At 37.4% G+C, this 16,136-nt stretch overlaps 1 protein-coding gene across 6 annotated transcripts in view; it reads right to left on the bottom strand.

Moving 5' to 3' along the window:
- LOC307171158 (teneurin-3) overlaps positions 1-16,136 on the bottom strand; it is a 137,083-nt gene that overhangs the window by 12,824 nt on the left and 108,123 nt on the right. For all 6 annotated transcript variants that reach the window (XM_079892616.1, XM_079892618.1, XM_079892619.1 and 3 more), the window contains 4 exons: positions 11,256-11,517; positions 10,023-10,290; positions 8,976-9,119; positions 647-896 (listed from right to left, as the gene is read on the bottom strand). In XM_079892616.1, coding sequence (XP_079748742.1) covers positions 647-896; positions 8,976-9,119; positions 10,023-10,290; positions 11,256-11,517 — 924 coding nt within the window. The remainder of the gene's footprint in view (positions 1-646; positions 897-8,975; positions 9,120-10,022; positions 10,291-11,255; positions 11,518-16,136) is intronic.

Here is a 16,136-nt window from a genome sequence, read left to right as displayed (position 1 = left end):
AGCTTTGCTTCAGTTAATTAACTATTTTAATAATTTTAGTTTAAGCTTTAGTTAACAATAAAAATTCTAATCCTTAGATACTTCCACTAATCCTTCATACTGTGTTTGACAATGTGTTGGAAAAAAAATCTACTTGTCTATTCTAAAAATACTGAGTATTTCAAAAAATATGTAGATCTGAAATTAAATAAAAAAAAGGATTCAGATCCTGGGTAAGACAAATCACCCTCAAACTGAGAATGTGTGGTGAACAGGAGTTGATCAGAGTTTACCTTTCTAACAGTGTAATGCACAGCAGTCTAAAATCTAAACATCTCTAAATTCAACCCCTTTCAACCAGTGCTGCTACAGCTATCAAAGCACTGCTTACAAATTCACAGCATTCACCAATAACTTTCATGACAATTACTGTCGGGCTTCAAATCACCTGCTGTGAGAATTACTGCCGCTATTAAGCAAACTCTCCTTTTTATGAGGACTATGTTTTTAAACTAAAAATAGTTATGCTATTAAATGCTTTGTTGAGAGATAATCTCTAGACGCTGCCTCTCAGGATTCTGTGATTTGTCACAAAACGTCTCAAGTACTCTGCAAGCTTTCCATGCTGCCGTGCTACTAAATCACACATTCAGTTGTGCTCACTCACCTGAGCTCCATGACACTGGTGACATTGCCTGACGGATAGATCCGTCTGATGTAATTGAAGTCGCCAACATACAGGCTACCATCGATGCCCCATGCGAGAGCAACAGGAGCCAGCAGTTTGTTTCCCTCCGCCTGCCCATTACAGCTCGGACAGGAGATGCTTCTGCGCCTGCCATTCCCCATTATGGTGCTGATAACGGGAGGAAGCTGGGAGAGGAAGATATTCTCACCACTTCCCTTATACAGAATCCCTGAGACACCAGATAAAGTCGAAGAAAAACAAAAATCAATATTCTTTTTATTATAAAAATATTTGTTTTAAATATTTGATTAGAAAATAAAACGGTTTGCTTATTACTTTCATATTACATCAATGTTTTAACAAAAATATTTCTATTGATTTTCACAATTACATATATCTGAACTTGATAAAAAAAATATTATAATATTAAAATAAAAAGGCAATTGCAGAGAGCAACAAGCAGAGAAATGCTATTCATATCTGACTTCACAGCCTCACATGCTCATATAATCTATAAGACGGAATGAAAAAGGGTAAGCAGTTTTTTTCTGGCTCTAATGGAAAGGCCTGAGCATATAACTCAACTAAAGATGAAAGTTCCTACCCTGGACATCACTATGAAAAGGGGGCACTTAGCACTGTGATCTTCCCGAACTTCCGTTAGGAACTCCATTAATGTGGACATTGAAGTAGCACTTTGATGAGGAAGCTCCAAAAAGAATTAAGCTGCTAAAGGCATCAGAGCTACCATAATGAACAGTTTCATTAATATGGATGATTAGACTTCAAATTTTGAAATAAATTGAGCACTTCCTGAAGAGTCTAGTTTTAAGCAGAATGCCATTTTTATTTGATGTTAGTCTTTGTTATTTTGGTTTTGTAATATTTTTCCTTCAACTATATTCAGGACACAATACACTCTGCTTTCAATCATTATCCAAAAATTAGCCGGAGGATAAACATATTGTATCTGCATGAAATATTACATGAGCTGTGCTATAATTTGTGTCAGTTCGCTGTTATTGAAAATATTTTTAAAGAATATTTATACATTCTACATAAGACATTTTCTACATTTTCAAATAAAATAATCTACTTCAAATATTGTCATATTTTCTTCAATATTTAAGCAATATAAATGTATTTGTCTCACAGTATTCCTCCCTTTTTTTTTCAAGAATTTTGTGCTGTTTTTTTGCTATTGAAGATAATCTGTCTTAAATTTGCAATGTCCAAATAAAAAAAGCATAGTCCTCAATCCTCAGGCATTAAATGTACCAACCAGAGACATTTCGATCACCTGAGAGGTGATTATCTACACAGATGTGTGCTTTATTTTCCAGTCCCTACAGATCTCAGCTTCTAAAACCTTTGATCGTTTCAATCACTTTAACACCACTTTCAGTCCAAGACTGAGCGAGGAGCTTGGGTCATTACAGATAAATATTTTAGTCCTGTGAAAATTTAACTTGTTTCTTTTTGGGGTTGGCTTCAAAGAGGAACTTCAAAGAGAAGTGCCATGCCCAGGGCCATAAATTATTCATAGTGAGCAACATGTTAGACTTCCAACACTTACTTTGGCCTATTAATCACATCAATAACACTGCAATGAACTACGCTCCAATTGGCTGGCCATCACATTTCAAGCTCAGTAACTAGCTACCTCAGTGGCTGCACACCATCGCCACTGCTTTGTAATTGGTTCAGATGCAGTGTTCCATCCAAATGATAGGAATCTGAACTGTTTAAACGTTTTGTCAAGACTACAGCTCTCCAACCTTGTTTCAATGTGTTTTTTTGTTTGAGTGTGAACAAGACAAACCTAAGCATCAGAAGCTGACCAGAGATGCTTTTCTGAATGTCTTTCTAATCATGGAAGCAGAGATAATGGATCGACTAGTTGGTCCAGATAATGGATTCACGGTGGTCGACTAGTTGGTCCAACAAATGATCAGTTGACTTGTTTATTATGACTTTATTTTCTAGGTAGTTTTGTTATTTTTAGCAGGTGTGATTTATCTAGCATACTTTCAGAATGATGTGCTTTTAAATCAAGTCAATTTTATATGTATAACACTTTTTACAATACACACTGTTTCAAAGCAGTCATACTGTTACGTCTATAAATGCCTTTTAGCAGTTTTAGGGCTGGACGATATGGGGATACATATAACAAAGTATAAATGTTCCTCCGACTTTAGATCTTGTTATATTCTATTTATATTGTGTAACTGATATATCTGTTACACAATATAAATGTTCCTCCGACTTTAGATGTTGTTATATTCTATTTATATTGTGTAACAGATATATCAGTGCCAGAGTGTCTCAGGTACACGACTGAGTGATCTAATGTATTTCTGCGAAATGGAAGTAGAAGATAATATGTTGATATTTTAGTAATGATATTTTTATTTTTTTTACAAACAAACAAAAGCTAGTTAGTAAAACCTTCTGGAAAAAGTTCCATCTTCAGCTACATCCCATTTTAAAGCATCAGCCATTAAAAAACAAACATTCAGACAGACATATTTTGCTATTGCATCGCATCTGTTTTTGAGCATCCTGACACAAGCATTGTGTTTTTAAAATGGCACATCAAGCTAAAAAACATATCAAAACCACATCATTCTGTTCCATTCAGCTGTATTCTGTAAAATTGTTTTTGAACAAAAGAAAGTGTCCTATGTACATTGCCCAAGAAATGTGTCTGATCGGGTTCATGTGAACCTGGAAATAGCCCAATTATATAGACCAACAAGATGATTTTTAAAATATGTGGATTCGCACACCCCTAGTCGTCTGTCACTGAGGAGACAAATCAAGTGCATCCTGTGCCAAGTCTCATCGGGCATTCGTCTGTAGTGTGATGACTGCCACTTCAGCTGCAAACGTGGTAAACTGTCATTGGCTGATATCAGCTGTTTCACAGAGTGCTTAAATGACCCAAAACCCTCTGCGAATCTGAACTGCATGCAAATCATGGCTAATGTCTTCCCATGTGCAGCTAAGCAGGGTGCATAGCAATTTGTTCCTGCTTGATTAGGCCATGCCATTGATTAATTGATTGAGAGGAGGACTGGAATGAAAACATAGTCAGAGGGGATCTCGAAAACGTCCGGCCCAATAGAAGCTGCTGTTCTCATTCAGAGGTCTACAATGTACCATTAAGTAAGATGAATTGGTCTGGGTATCTGCTTTTAAGTGTGACTCAACAAAGACGCTGACCTTGACAGCAAGACAAACCAATGACACTTTTCACTTATTCAAACTCTACAATTGCTGCATTGCATTGCCCTGCCCTAATTTCATTACAGGAGAACTCCGGTCAATTTTAACATTGAGCTCATTTTTTTGTACATTTGGAGTGCTGTCAGTACAGAGAACAACGACAAAAATCGGTGTTGCCTACACTGTGTTATCCTCTTTTTAAAATTTGCACCCTGTTGACTTCAATGGGGCAAGTTTTAAACCTGCTTTTAGCCTCTTAACATCCTTTATGTGTCATTACAAGTGCATGTGAGGGATTCCTTCAGAGTCAACACGGTGAATCTGACTGCAGTAGATGTGAAAGATATTAATAAAAGTGATGTTAATTCAGCCAGCGCAGAGTAGTCGATTGTCGAGTTCACGCGCAAAGGTTTAGTTACCTATGATCACGCGCGTGAACTCGACAATCGACTACTGTGGACTTCGACCGAAAACAGGAAGAAAATACAGGTATGTGCGCTGGCTGAATTAACATCACTTTTATTCATATCTTTCACATCTACTGCAGTCAGATTCACCGTGTTCACTCCGAAGGAATCACTCACATTGGCTGTGCACTTGTAATGACACATCAAGGATGTTAAGAGGCTAAAAGCAGGTTTAAAACTTGCCCCATTGAAGTCAACAGGGTGCAAATTTTAAAAAGAGGATAACAAGGTGTAGGCAACACCGATTTTTGTCGTTGTTCTCTGTACTGACAGCACTCCAAATTTACACAAAAATGAGCTCAATGTTAAAATTGACCGGAGTTCTCCTTTAAGCCCTGCTCATACTAATGAACCACTGTTCAAATACATAAAAGAAAATAATGAACTACTGTATATCTACAAATATTTGACTAAAACCTATGCAACAAGAACAACATGAAAATAACATATTGCTTTGGATAATTGACATCACTATGAAGGCATTGTGAATGGTTTTCAGGACATTGTTATGCAGTTGTTAAGGTGTTCTGGGTGGTTTCTATGGACAAAGTCCAGTACTCATTCCTTTGGCTTGGCTTCATCATTCAACAAAGGTTTTTTTGTTTTGTTTGTTTTTCTTTTCATCATTATCCAGGAACAATAAAACCAATTGCTTAGAAAAGTAATTGCACAAATGTATTCAGCAAGCCACACAATTTAAGATATCCATAACACAAACTGTGCTGCAAGATTTGCAAGAACCACTAATTACAAGCAGCGTCAAAAAATAATTACATTTAAAGTGCATGATTTTCATTAGTGTTGCTCATTACCATGCAGCATAGATGTTGTAAATTGTGGCCTAATTACCTTGTGACTTTATGGCTAGACCTTTAGTTAAAAAACAGTAAAAAAAAATTGGCCAGTCTCAGCTACATGTCAGTGTCTATGAAGTTCAACAAACACTATAAATGGAAATTTTATTCAATGTCATCTACAGTAATGCAATTCTTATGTTTATTGATTATTCACTGAGCAAATATGCTGATCAAATAGCAATGGGATAAATAAAACTATTTGGTAAATGTCAAGCAAACAAGCTGAATATCAAATCATCTAGGTGTTCTGCCGCATTTGTAAAAACGCTTCAGGCTAAGCAGTCTGCCATATCGGAAAAATTCACCAAAAAGGTTAATGATTGACACCTACAGCGGGGTCCAAAAAAGACAACATTGAACTTATCGTCAGTAAAAGAAGAATCACTGAATATCCGCCATCATTTCTAAGTTACTAAGCAAATAAGCAACTTAGTAGCATTGATCATGTGAACTCCTTTGCACAGATGGTCAGATGTTCTTGCTTCCATCATTCTCAAATCATGCTGGAGAACATGATCATCAGGTTTTACACAAACATGTGGAGTTCATGCTGCTTGCTGCCATTAAAGCGACATGACAAACCAGATACTATTCTGAAATGAAACTAAATGTTTCAGTGCAAAATTTATGCTGATAATACAATTTATAATATTTTATAGGGCTGGTCCGAATACCATTTTTTGAGCTTCGAAGCTTCGGTCGTAATGAACATCGAATATTCTAAGCTTCGGAGAGAGGGGGCTGAACATATTCTTCTCTCTAATAAAGGCAGGAATCTCTATGTGTCTGTCTGTCCGTTTGCATTTTGATTATTTCAAGAACCTTTCATCCAATCGACTTCACACGGGAGTGCAGTGTGCATTTGGTGCAATATAGATGGACACGCGAGACGCGACACATTCAGAATTGAAACTTTTAGTAAACTACAGAACAGCGCGAGCGGGAAGCGGCGCGCCTCACGCAGGCAGGGATTATATTCTCCGAAAACGGACACCGCACTAGTGATATAAAACGCACACACACAGGTCTGTTAAATTAAGCAATACTTTTAAGGTAGTCTAATATTTTTCTGACTTACAAATTACTGACACAGTAAAGGGTAGCCTAGATTTAAATAAAGAAAAACGAAATTTAAATAAAGAAAAACGAAATTTAAATAATGAAAAAACGAAATTTAAATAAAGATAAACGAAATTTAAATAAAGAAAAACGAAATTTAAATAAAGAAAACCGAAATTAAGTTCAATTAAAAACCAGATTAATTTAGATTGATAATAAGGGGTAAAAAGGCTAATACATTTTGTTTCTATTATTCTATTTTCCACAATGTCAAAGCAACGCAGCTTAACCAAAAACACAAGCTCAGGCATGCACTTCGGTCCATACAAACTCCGCTGTTCTGCGCTCTAGCCAGAGAATACTCCCATTGCTGGAACACAGGCGTCGGTTCTATTTCTAGCATGCGCGTTTTCCGCGTGGCTCGAGCCGCGCCTGCGTGTTTCACGCAGGCAGTGTGCAAACTCCAACCTGTTAACATGGGAGCCGAAATAAAAATGGACACGCCACGCAGCCAGTGTGTTGCCGGCCTTATTCAAGCGCGAATGAGAACCGTTTCGCGGGGGATCCCAGGTGTGCAAAAAAAAAAAAAAACAAAAAAAAAAAAAACAATATTCGAATGTCAAATTTTCTAATCGAATACCAACCCACCGAACGATTATTCGAATATTCGGGTCCAGCCCTAATATTTTGTTTGCGTTAAAGTAGAAAAATACAAAATAGAAGCAATACAAATACAAATACAATAGTCTCAGACTTTTGAACCACTATGATTCATATTTAAAATCTCAGAGTTTGGTTGTGTTATGAGTAAAAGCTCAGCAATGGGATGTAGCTCATGCTCAAACACATACATATAAGATCAAGCACACAGTTTGCAAGGCCGTTGACTGCTGATCAGACCTGTAAGCCATAGATATGAGAGGCTCTGCATTATCAATCAGTGAGACAAATGGGACTGTCAAAGAGAAGATCTCCCTTTGGCAAATTGATTACATTTGTGACATGTTATTCAGGACAACAATTTTCCCATCTCCATCACTTCTCATGGATCGCTTCTGATATACAGAAATGCACTAATCGTAAAAGATGGTAAAGGTGACATGCCCTAATGCGCAAAGCTTTCATTTAATTTATAGAACTCAGATTAACCAGGGTGAGCCAGATTTTTGTCTTAAGCCCTTTTAAGAGCCATTCTAAATCTGTAATTCAATGACTAAGAAGATTATGAGCAAGTAGATACATACTGAGTAACACAGTGTGAAACTCACCTAACCGCAAACCTGCCATTATTTAGTTATGAGACAAAGAAGAACAGAAGATCATGTTATGGATTTATATTTAACAGAGCTGAGAGCTCTAGGACAGAGGCTCTCTGCCTCAGTGCTTTCTATCAGAAGATGCAGTTCCTGGGCTTTTTGTTCCATCGCTTTCAACTGTGTCTGTGAGGTTTTTGACAGATTTAGTTCACAAAAACAGCAAAAACAATGCGGTTAATCTTCAATTCAAAGTCTATGAACTTCACCAGCAAGCAATCTAAGCAGTATAAAAATTCCCAAATATTTAACATAAAAACATGTAAAAATGTCATGATTTCATCTACATGCATTAAATAAAAAAACAAACAATCAGAATAAAGTGATGTGATGCATCCTGCTGGATTTCGCAAATCAATTAAATGCACTATTAACTGATGATAATCAGTATTAACGAAGACATGATAAAATTTCCATAATAATGGTCTAATCTAAAATAAGATAATGATATAAGCCACCTCTATATCCTAAAAAAATCTGCAATTGGTTTAATCTACTCTGGCGCTCGAGGTGTAAAATGAGAATTGAAGCCTTATTGGTAGGAATAGTGCTTAAACTAGATAAACTGTCTAGAGGTGCACAAATAAGGGTTGAGCAGAAGGCCATGACCATTTGTTTGGCAGGTCGTCAGATTAAAGGGTGTGGAAATCCCAACCCCAACTGGGCATTTAGCCAGCAATCAAAAAGAGGCTTAAATTCTTTGGTTCAGGCAAGGTACAATCAGATGGTGTCACACTAACTAACTCTAGAGAAATAACCGCACCTGAAAAGTGTCAGTCTAATCTTGTGTTTTCGTTTAAGGCATCAGGATGCACTGCAGAGCTGACTTCTTTCTCAAAATGCACCATTAAATTCGACTGCTGGATCCGGTTCAAACTGTGCACACATCGTCATTTACCAAGAATAAAAAGATGCCATTATCTGTGAGAATGTGGAGATTTAAGCTGACAGAATGGGTTTCCCTGTCACACTGTTTCATTATGGAGACAAAGGAACAGGGAATGTCTGGTGGAATAATGCCACATTTCCATATTCACGCTTGTGTTTTAATGGCACTTTTATTGAATTAAGCTATAAGTATGCATTCTGCGCCTGAAAACTGGATAAAGTTCATTCAGCCAAATCATGTCCCCCATAATGTTGGAGAGCACAGCTCTGACTTGGCACGCTGTGTTAATGATTCCGATTTAATCTGTCATCACCGTGAGCGATTAGCCCTTTCAAACTCTGCTTTATTATGTGCAAATTAGGCAATGAACCATATTTCACGTTAAGATGAATATTTATGACAATGAGTCCAGGTAGAGGCACTGACCCCTGAGTTGGTGAGGGGACATTTCCCATGAGGTGGTTCCGATGGGGTTTAATAAGCGATTCCTACCGTTTGGCACATCCAAGATGTGATGCTTATCCAGGGTCCAGCCACCCATGTTGGCGGCCTCCAGCTCATATCCCTGCAGTGTGGCTGTCCGCTTTTCCCACAGGATCACATTCAGACATGATTCATACTCGAAGCCCACAGATACTACAGTATGGGGGGAAAAACAGGGCAAAAGGCATCCATTATCTTTAAATGTTTTTCTACACCTAATTTAATCACTTAAAAATAATATTTTAAACAATTTTACAACCAAATATTTTAAGCATATTTATATATTTAAAGCATTGAAACATTTTTAATTCTATAGGCTGCTCACATTCAAGTATGTAAAACTGGCACAGTATATGCGGTATTGGCAATTTATTGTTCATGCATAATCAGAAACTGTTGCAGTTACTATTTCAGAGCAGTTACAACATTAAGGAAGAAATATTTCAGCAAATGGCATGATTACAATGAGTCCAGTCATAGCAACATTTTCCAAATGGACCTGTGACCTTCTAAAAGCTGGTGTTTCTCAGTGTGCTTCCTTTGCAGACTAATTATACATGCAAAGAGGAGTCAGCAATATAAAGATGGACTAGAAAAATGCAGCTGCTTGTAGATTTTATTTATTGTTAGAACACAACCTAGAGCCAGTTTAGCAAAAAGATGGTTCAGATAAAGATTAAGCATATGCTACCAATTTAACAAAATGAGATTGGCTTTTGAACTATGTGTATTTTCAGCAAGGTTTAAATCACATTTTGTGCCGTATTAAAATGAAACCATATTATTGTCCTGATTCTCTGTTCTAAATCCCTTTAGTTTAAGGTTCAGAGAATATTAAGTTCAACCTTTTGGTCTGTATCATAATAAGTCACCTTCACCTCATCAGTTTGGCTTGTACAACCAGTTTTTAGAGAGTTTTTACTCATCTTGCCAAAGAATTATCTGGGTGAAAAAAAGATTAATTGTATCTTGGTTTAAATCAGTCCAAGTTAATAATATATTCATACACAGAGGGCTTTATATAGATCTGTTTCCTCCCATTGTTCTGCTACCTACCTACAGCCTCTGCGAGTCCGTAGACTCTCTGGCTGTACGCATCAGTCTTGTCCCAGATAAAGCTGTAAGAGAGCCGGGGTGAAGCTGGGAACTGCTTCTGAAACATTCTGCCCTCCACAGCCACCATGAGGTGGATCCGAGCCAAGCCGAAGGGCACGCTGGACTGGGTCAAGATGACCTTCAGAACAGGTTTGTAGGCTGAAGCACGTGAACTCAAGTAAATCAAGTCTAAATCACTACCAGGAATGGCCGTCTGCTCATGAAGAACCTGTGATTAAAAACGTGCATGAGGGAGGAAGTTAATTGCTTGTTCTGTAAATTTCCTTGTGGATTATTTTAATTTGTATTACAATTATTTGTAACAAAATGCACTGCTTTGCAAATTTATTAAACACTATGAATTCATTCTTCACTCGGGGGTGGATATACACTACCGTTCAAAAGTTTGGGGTCAGTAAGATTTATTTATTCATTCATTTTATTTATTTATTGGGAAAAAATTGATATACTTTAATTTTCCAATGATGCATTATATTGTTCCAAAGTAACAGTAAATACATTTATAATGTTACAAAAGTGTTTTTATTTAAAATAAATGCTATTTCAAACTTTCTGTTCATTAAAGAATCCTCATATAAATATTAAGAAGCACAATATTAATTGAGCACCAAATCACTATATCATATTTAACTAAAGAATCAAGTAATGCCTGCTGACAATTTAGCTTTGCAATCACAGGAATAAATTATATTTTAAAATATACATTTCCCAAACCTTTGAACATTAGTGTATGGCAACCCAGAAGTCAATAGTTAAAAAGAGTCTTTATAACTGGTTAAAAAGATGACCAATGCCATTTTCAAGCAGCATCATATGAACATCTTCAGAATGAGTTATATAAAATCATAATTTACCGTGAATTTACACACAATTTGTTTTAATTACGTCTGATCCCTGCTGACTTCCACTTCTGGCCTTAAAAGTGACTTATGTTATGAGCATGTAATGTAAATTATTTATGTCACAGGAACATAATATAGTACACCACTGTCATAATTCAGAAGCAATACATGCATAAGAATGTCTTGTTTTCCTGACCATATAGTATGTTCTGTACATAAAATATCATTAAATCAGATGGGCTTAAGACACATAGTCAAATTTATTTAGATTTTCTGGAAAAAAATTAACCAAGACTCATTTTACTCCAAGATGTGATGCGGTATGAGTCACCTGTGTCTCAGGAATGATGGGGCTGGCCTCGGGGCTGGAGCGGTAGAAGGTGGAGAGTGGTGACGCGGTGATTCGGGGCGAGGGTCTGTCAAGGCCACTAAATTCACAGGTTGGCGTGTCTCTTTCCTCTTTTCTCATCACCAGCGTGTCCATCACATGGAAAACTCTCCATGACAACCACACCGTGCGATACACAAAGGAGTACGGAGCACGCTGGAAACATAACGTCATTGCTGTCCCTCCGTTCACCAATAAATCAAACCTGCAGTTGGGTAAAAATACAATTTTCACAACAGCTCATGTATGATAGACAATTACATTACTCTTCCAAAACAGTGCTACAGTGGTATCATGGTACAGTGATGATAAGGTATTTAAAAAAAACTACAATGGTATTGCTACAGTCCAAAAATATACTATTCCAATGGTACATGTCATTATTATCATTGTACCATGATAATCACTGCAATTTAATACATGGTACTTCTATGTTGTATGTATGAGAAATGTATCAAAAGCAACTTAAGTTATGTCACACTACTATTCAAAAGCTTGGTGTGAGTAAAAATGTTTTTGAAAGAATGCATAGTTATTCAGCACAGACTTTTAAATTGTTCAAAAGTGACATTAAATACATTAATGTTGTTACACATGCTTTTCATATCAAATGAATGCTGTTCTTTTAAACTTTTTATTTATCAAAGATTCCTGGAAAAAATCTTTGATCAAGATTCTTGAGCATCATATCAGCATATCAGAATGATTTCTGAAGGATCATGTGACACTGAAGACTGGAGTAATGATGCTGAAAATTCAGCTTTGCCATCACAGGAATAAATTACATTTTAAAATATTAGAATATAGAAAACAGTTTGTAGCAATATTTCACAATATTTCACAATATTACAGTTTTTATTTTACAGTATCAAATAAATGCAGCCTTGGTGAGCATAAGAGAGCAGAAGAAAATTGTACCAACGCCAAACTTTTAAATAGTAGTGTATATTTTAATAATATTTCATCATTTATATGAGTTTAAGACATAAATCGTGCCATAAACTCACATTGTTTGTGTGGGAGCAGAGGGCATATGAAGGCTAAGTGAGATTCATAATTTCCTGTTATCACATTGACAAGCGCACGTGTTTTCTCCAAATTTCATGGTTTGTTAGCTCCATCACAGCGCTTAGTTAGTGATGTCTTCCACATTCCATATCCTCTGCTAGAATTGTATCCGATTCAAACATCCAATGAAAATAACAGCTAAATGACATGTACTTCTCTGTCTTTTATCAGTAGTTCACTAGCACATTTAAGATGTTCTATTAGTTGATAAGGGAAGATGTGATGTAACTTTTTACGTTTCAGGGATTTGGATGAGAGATCTGGAGGTAGCAGTTAGCGCAGGCCCTTTTTTAATTAGCATGGTGTAATGAGGAGGTAGGCGCAGATTTGGAAATGAAGGGGCGTCTCTTTGAAGTTGTGCTCTATATGAGCTGCTGTCTTCTCTGCCCGGAAGGGGACTTTACGCACATACACACAGACATACACATCCTTGAAGTGCCACTGCCTTGAAATTCTCACTAACTGCTCCTGTTCCTTTTTTCGATCTGGGCATGGCTGGGCCACTGTTCCAGACCATCAGCCTTTAAAGCTGTTTCTTTCCCTCTGTTTCCCCTTGGACACGCTTGCTAACCAAGAGCAGACACCAGCACTGAACAAGCATGATTATCTGAAGACCATTCCCCTGTGTGCAGGTTTTTAGGAGGGATCTGTGTATATATCAGATAATCCCCAACATCGGCCTTCCTTCTTTAGAGATGTAGACCCATCCCTTGAGTATTTTTCATTCTTTCATTAAACTCTATTGAAACGAAAATTACATTTTTAATGCATTATGGTCATGCCTCAGTTAAAGGCATACGATCGCCACACATACACATGCACACTCCCACACGTGACCCCTGAGTAGAAGACTCGCATTAACTGCTGATCTGTGTGATTCTTGATAATGATGGATAATGACTAAAGGGATTATTATAAAGGTACAAGAAGGTCAGATCAGCACAGAACTTAAAGTTAAACTCTGCTGACTGCATTAATGTTGTATAACTAGAGTTAAAATGGGGTTTGAATGTGATATTTTTCATATTTTTTAATGTATGTGTGTGCAGATCAGATTTTTGCACTCAGTTTAAATCAGTCTTAAATCCTCCACTGAATTTATTTGATTTGTCAGAACGGCTAATGAATTACCATCTGATTCATCTACTGTAAATCATCATTTGTCAGACTCAAAATCAAGCAACTGTTTTATTTACTTATGTTTCATGATTAAAACAGTATCATCACTGCCAGATTGTTTAATGTGTAATTCGTTTTTTTGTTTGTAATAAGTGTTCATTTTAAAAACAATTATTACTTAAATTGCATAATCATTTAAATTATGGTAACACATTATTTCGGTGGTCCACTTTAGACATTCTATTGATTAAAAGTAACTGTGCAAGTACATGCCAACTAACTCTCAATAGAGTATCAGTAGACTGTCTGCTTAATATTTGATAACACTTTATTTTGATGCTTCTCCAATAGACCTAGGGCCTAACCTAGGGCTGTATCTTACCACTAAGGGCAAGATTTACTGACAGCTTGCACCAGCACAAACCCTCTTTTGGTGTTAAAAAAATGACTGTCGGGATTTATTAAAGACACGAAGTGAAAAATTAGCACTGAAAAGGTGTGGACACAGTTATTTTTGCGGCTGACCTTATTGCATATGCATTTGTAGGAGTTTCCCTTTCAGGCACAAAATTTATGGGAGGAGAGTATTTAAATGAATCAAACAAGGTCATTTCCTAAGGTTTGCGCTTGTCAAAGTAATGGTCTTTGCACCATTTTTTTATGCCCAAAAAAAGCACATCTTGAACCAGATGCTAACTGGTAGATTGCGTTGGTCATTATGGAAATGATCTGACTGAGTCTGTGTTCTTTAATTTGCGCGTCGTCAGTAGATCACGCACAGAACACTACACTCCCATCGGCGCTGTTTAGGAATTGCGCTCTCACGCTAATTTGCCCTGTTTAGTAAATCTGCCCCTAAGAGTTCTCCTAAATGGCAGTAAAAGTTCTTAGTTAAGAGTTTTCTCTTAAAACATATTTACAAAGCTGCTGAGACCAACTTTTACAAAGGAATAGAGAGAAGTCTTAAGCTAAGAGTAAGGGCGGGGTAGACCTCGTTGCTATGGATGATGTCAACATGCTTATTAACTATGCCCACAGTGATTGGCTGATAGGGGAGGGGTCTCTGTCAGTGATTTAATCATATCAATATTTTAGAATTCAAATAAAGGTTTTAAAATGTAGCTAAACGTCACTATTAAACTAGCATATGTTCAGCTAATTGTCAGCCTCTTACATGTCTGCATCTCAAGAGATTGCAGAATTCAAGTGACGAATAATGTTTTATAAACAAAGTTCGGGAGGCGGACGTTCAAACGGTCTATCTAATCAGCTCGAGAGGAGGTATATATACACAGCCGAGAGCTGACTCACCTAGTACCTCGACAGTTTTCTGCATCCCTCCGCCACCCCGTTCCTCACTCTCGGCTGGGGATACGGGGTATAACTCGGGGCTAAATTACAAGCTCAGAGCCCTCGATCCCCTTGGACAGCAAATACGCTTATTATATTCTTTTACTCTATTCGATCATTTGTAAGTGTGAACTCATGAAAACAACTGCCACAGGTAATCAGGGGCCGCATTCACAAAGCATTTTATCTTACCACTAGGAGTACTAGGGGCGGCAGTGGCTCAGTGGTTCATGTAGGTTGTCTACAAACCGAAAGGTTGGTGGTTCAATCCCCGGTTCCACCTGACCAAGTGCCGAGGTGTCCATGAGCAAGACGCCTAACCCCAGCCGCTCCCGACGAGCTGGATGGCGCCTTGCATGGCTGACACCACCGTCGGTGTATGAATGAGAGAGTGAATGGGTGAATGGGTGAATGTGAGGCTATGTAAAGCGCTTTGGTGGCCATAGGTCTGTGAAAGCGCTATATAAATGCAGTCCATTTACCATTTACTCCTAAATCGCACTAAAAGATTTTAGCTAGGAGTTTTCTCTTAAAAGTTATTCACAACGCCTTTCATACCTACTCTTAGTAAAGAAAAATGACAACTCCTAAACTAAGAGTGAGTCTTCGTTGCTATGGATGACGTCATTACTCATGCACGAGCTTGACTGAAGTGACCACCTTCACTCAGGCTGATGATTGTAACGCGGGAATGATTCCAAACACCTCCCCTACGATGATGTGGTGACAGGTGACAGGTCTGAGAATGCGTGCGCTACACAAGTAGTGCGAAGGACGGAAGATGATGAATAACTGAATAAATAGCCTAAATGAATAAAGAGTAAGGCAAAACAAATAGCCTAGTAGCCTAATGAAACATATGGATTGATGCAATATCTTCGCAACATTATTTAATTAATCTGTCACTATATGCCTCTGCCTACGTTTGCAAAGAGAAGAACATTTTAATTTGATTCACAATGAAACGTTACATTTAGTTTACATGCAATGAGTAGCCTAGTTTTGGTTGTTGTTGGTGGCGTTATTGCATCCCTAGTTATGCCTACAATGCAAAATTGTTCCCTCGCGATTGGAAGCTCCTGTAGCCGTCGCATACGCATTTCAAAACATCGCAACGTGAAATGCCACAAAAAGCGGTTTGTGAATAGGTCTTAGTGAGTTAGGAGTCCTCTAGACTTCTTTTAAGCTGTCCCAGGCTTAGGTGCATACAAAGATGAAGCTGACGATGCTGTTTAACTTTATAACTGTAAACTCTCTTTACAAAAACATTGAGTGCACTGAAAATGA

Source organism: Squalius cephalus (genome assembly GCF_949319135.1).
Source record: "Squalius cephalus genome assembly, chromosome: 14".
Taxonomy (NCBI): domain Eukaryota; kingdom Metazoa; phylum Chordata; class Actinopteri; order Cypriniformes; family Leuciscidae; genus Squalius; species Squalius cephalus.
Note: the sequence above shows the minus strand (reverse complement) of the source record. Positions and strands in the feature narration are given on the sequence as shown.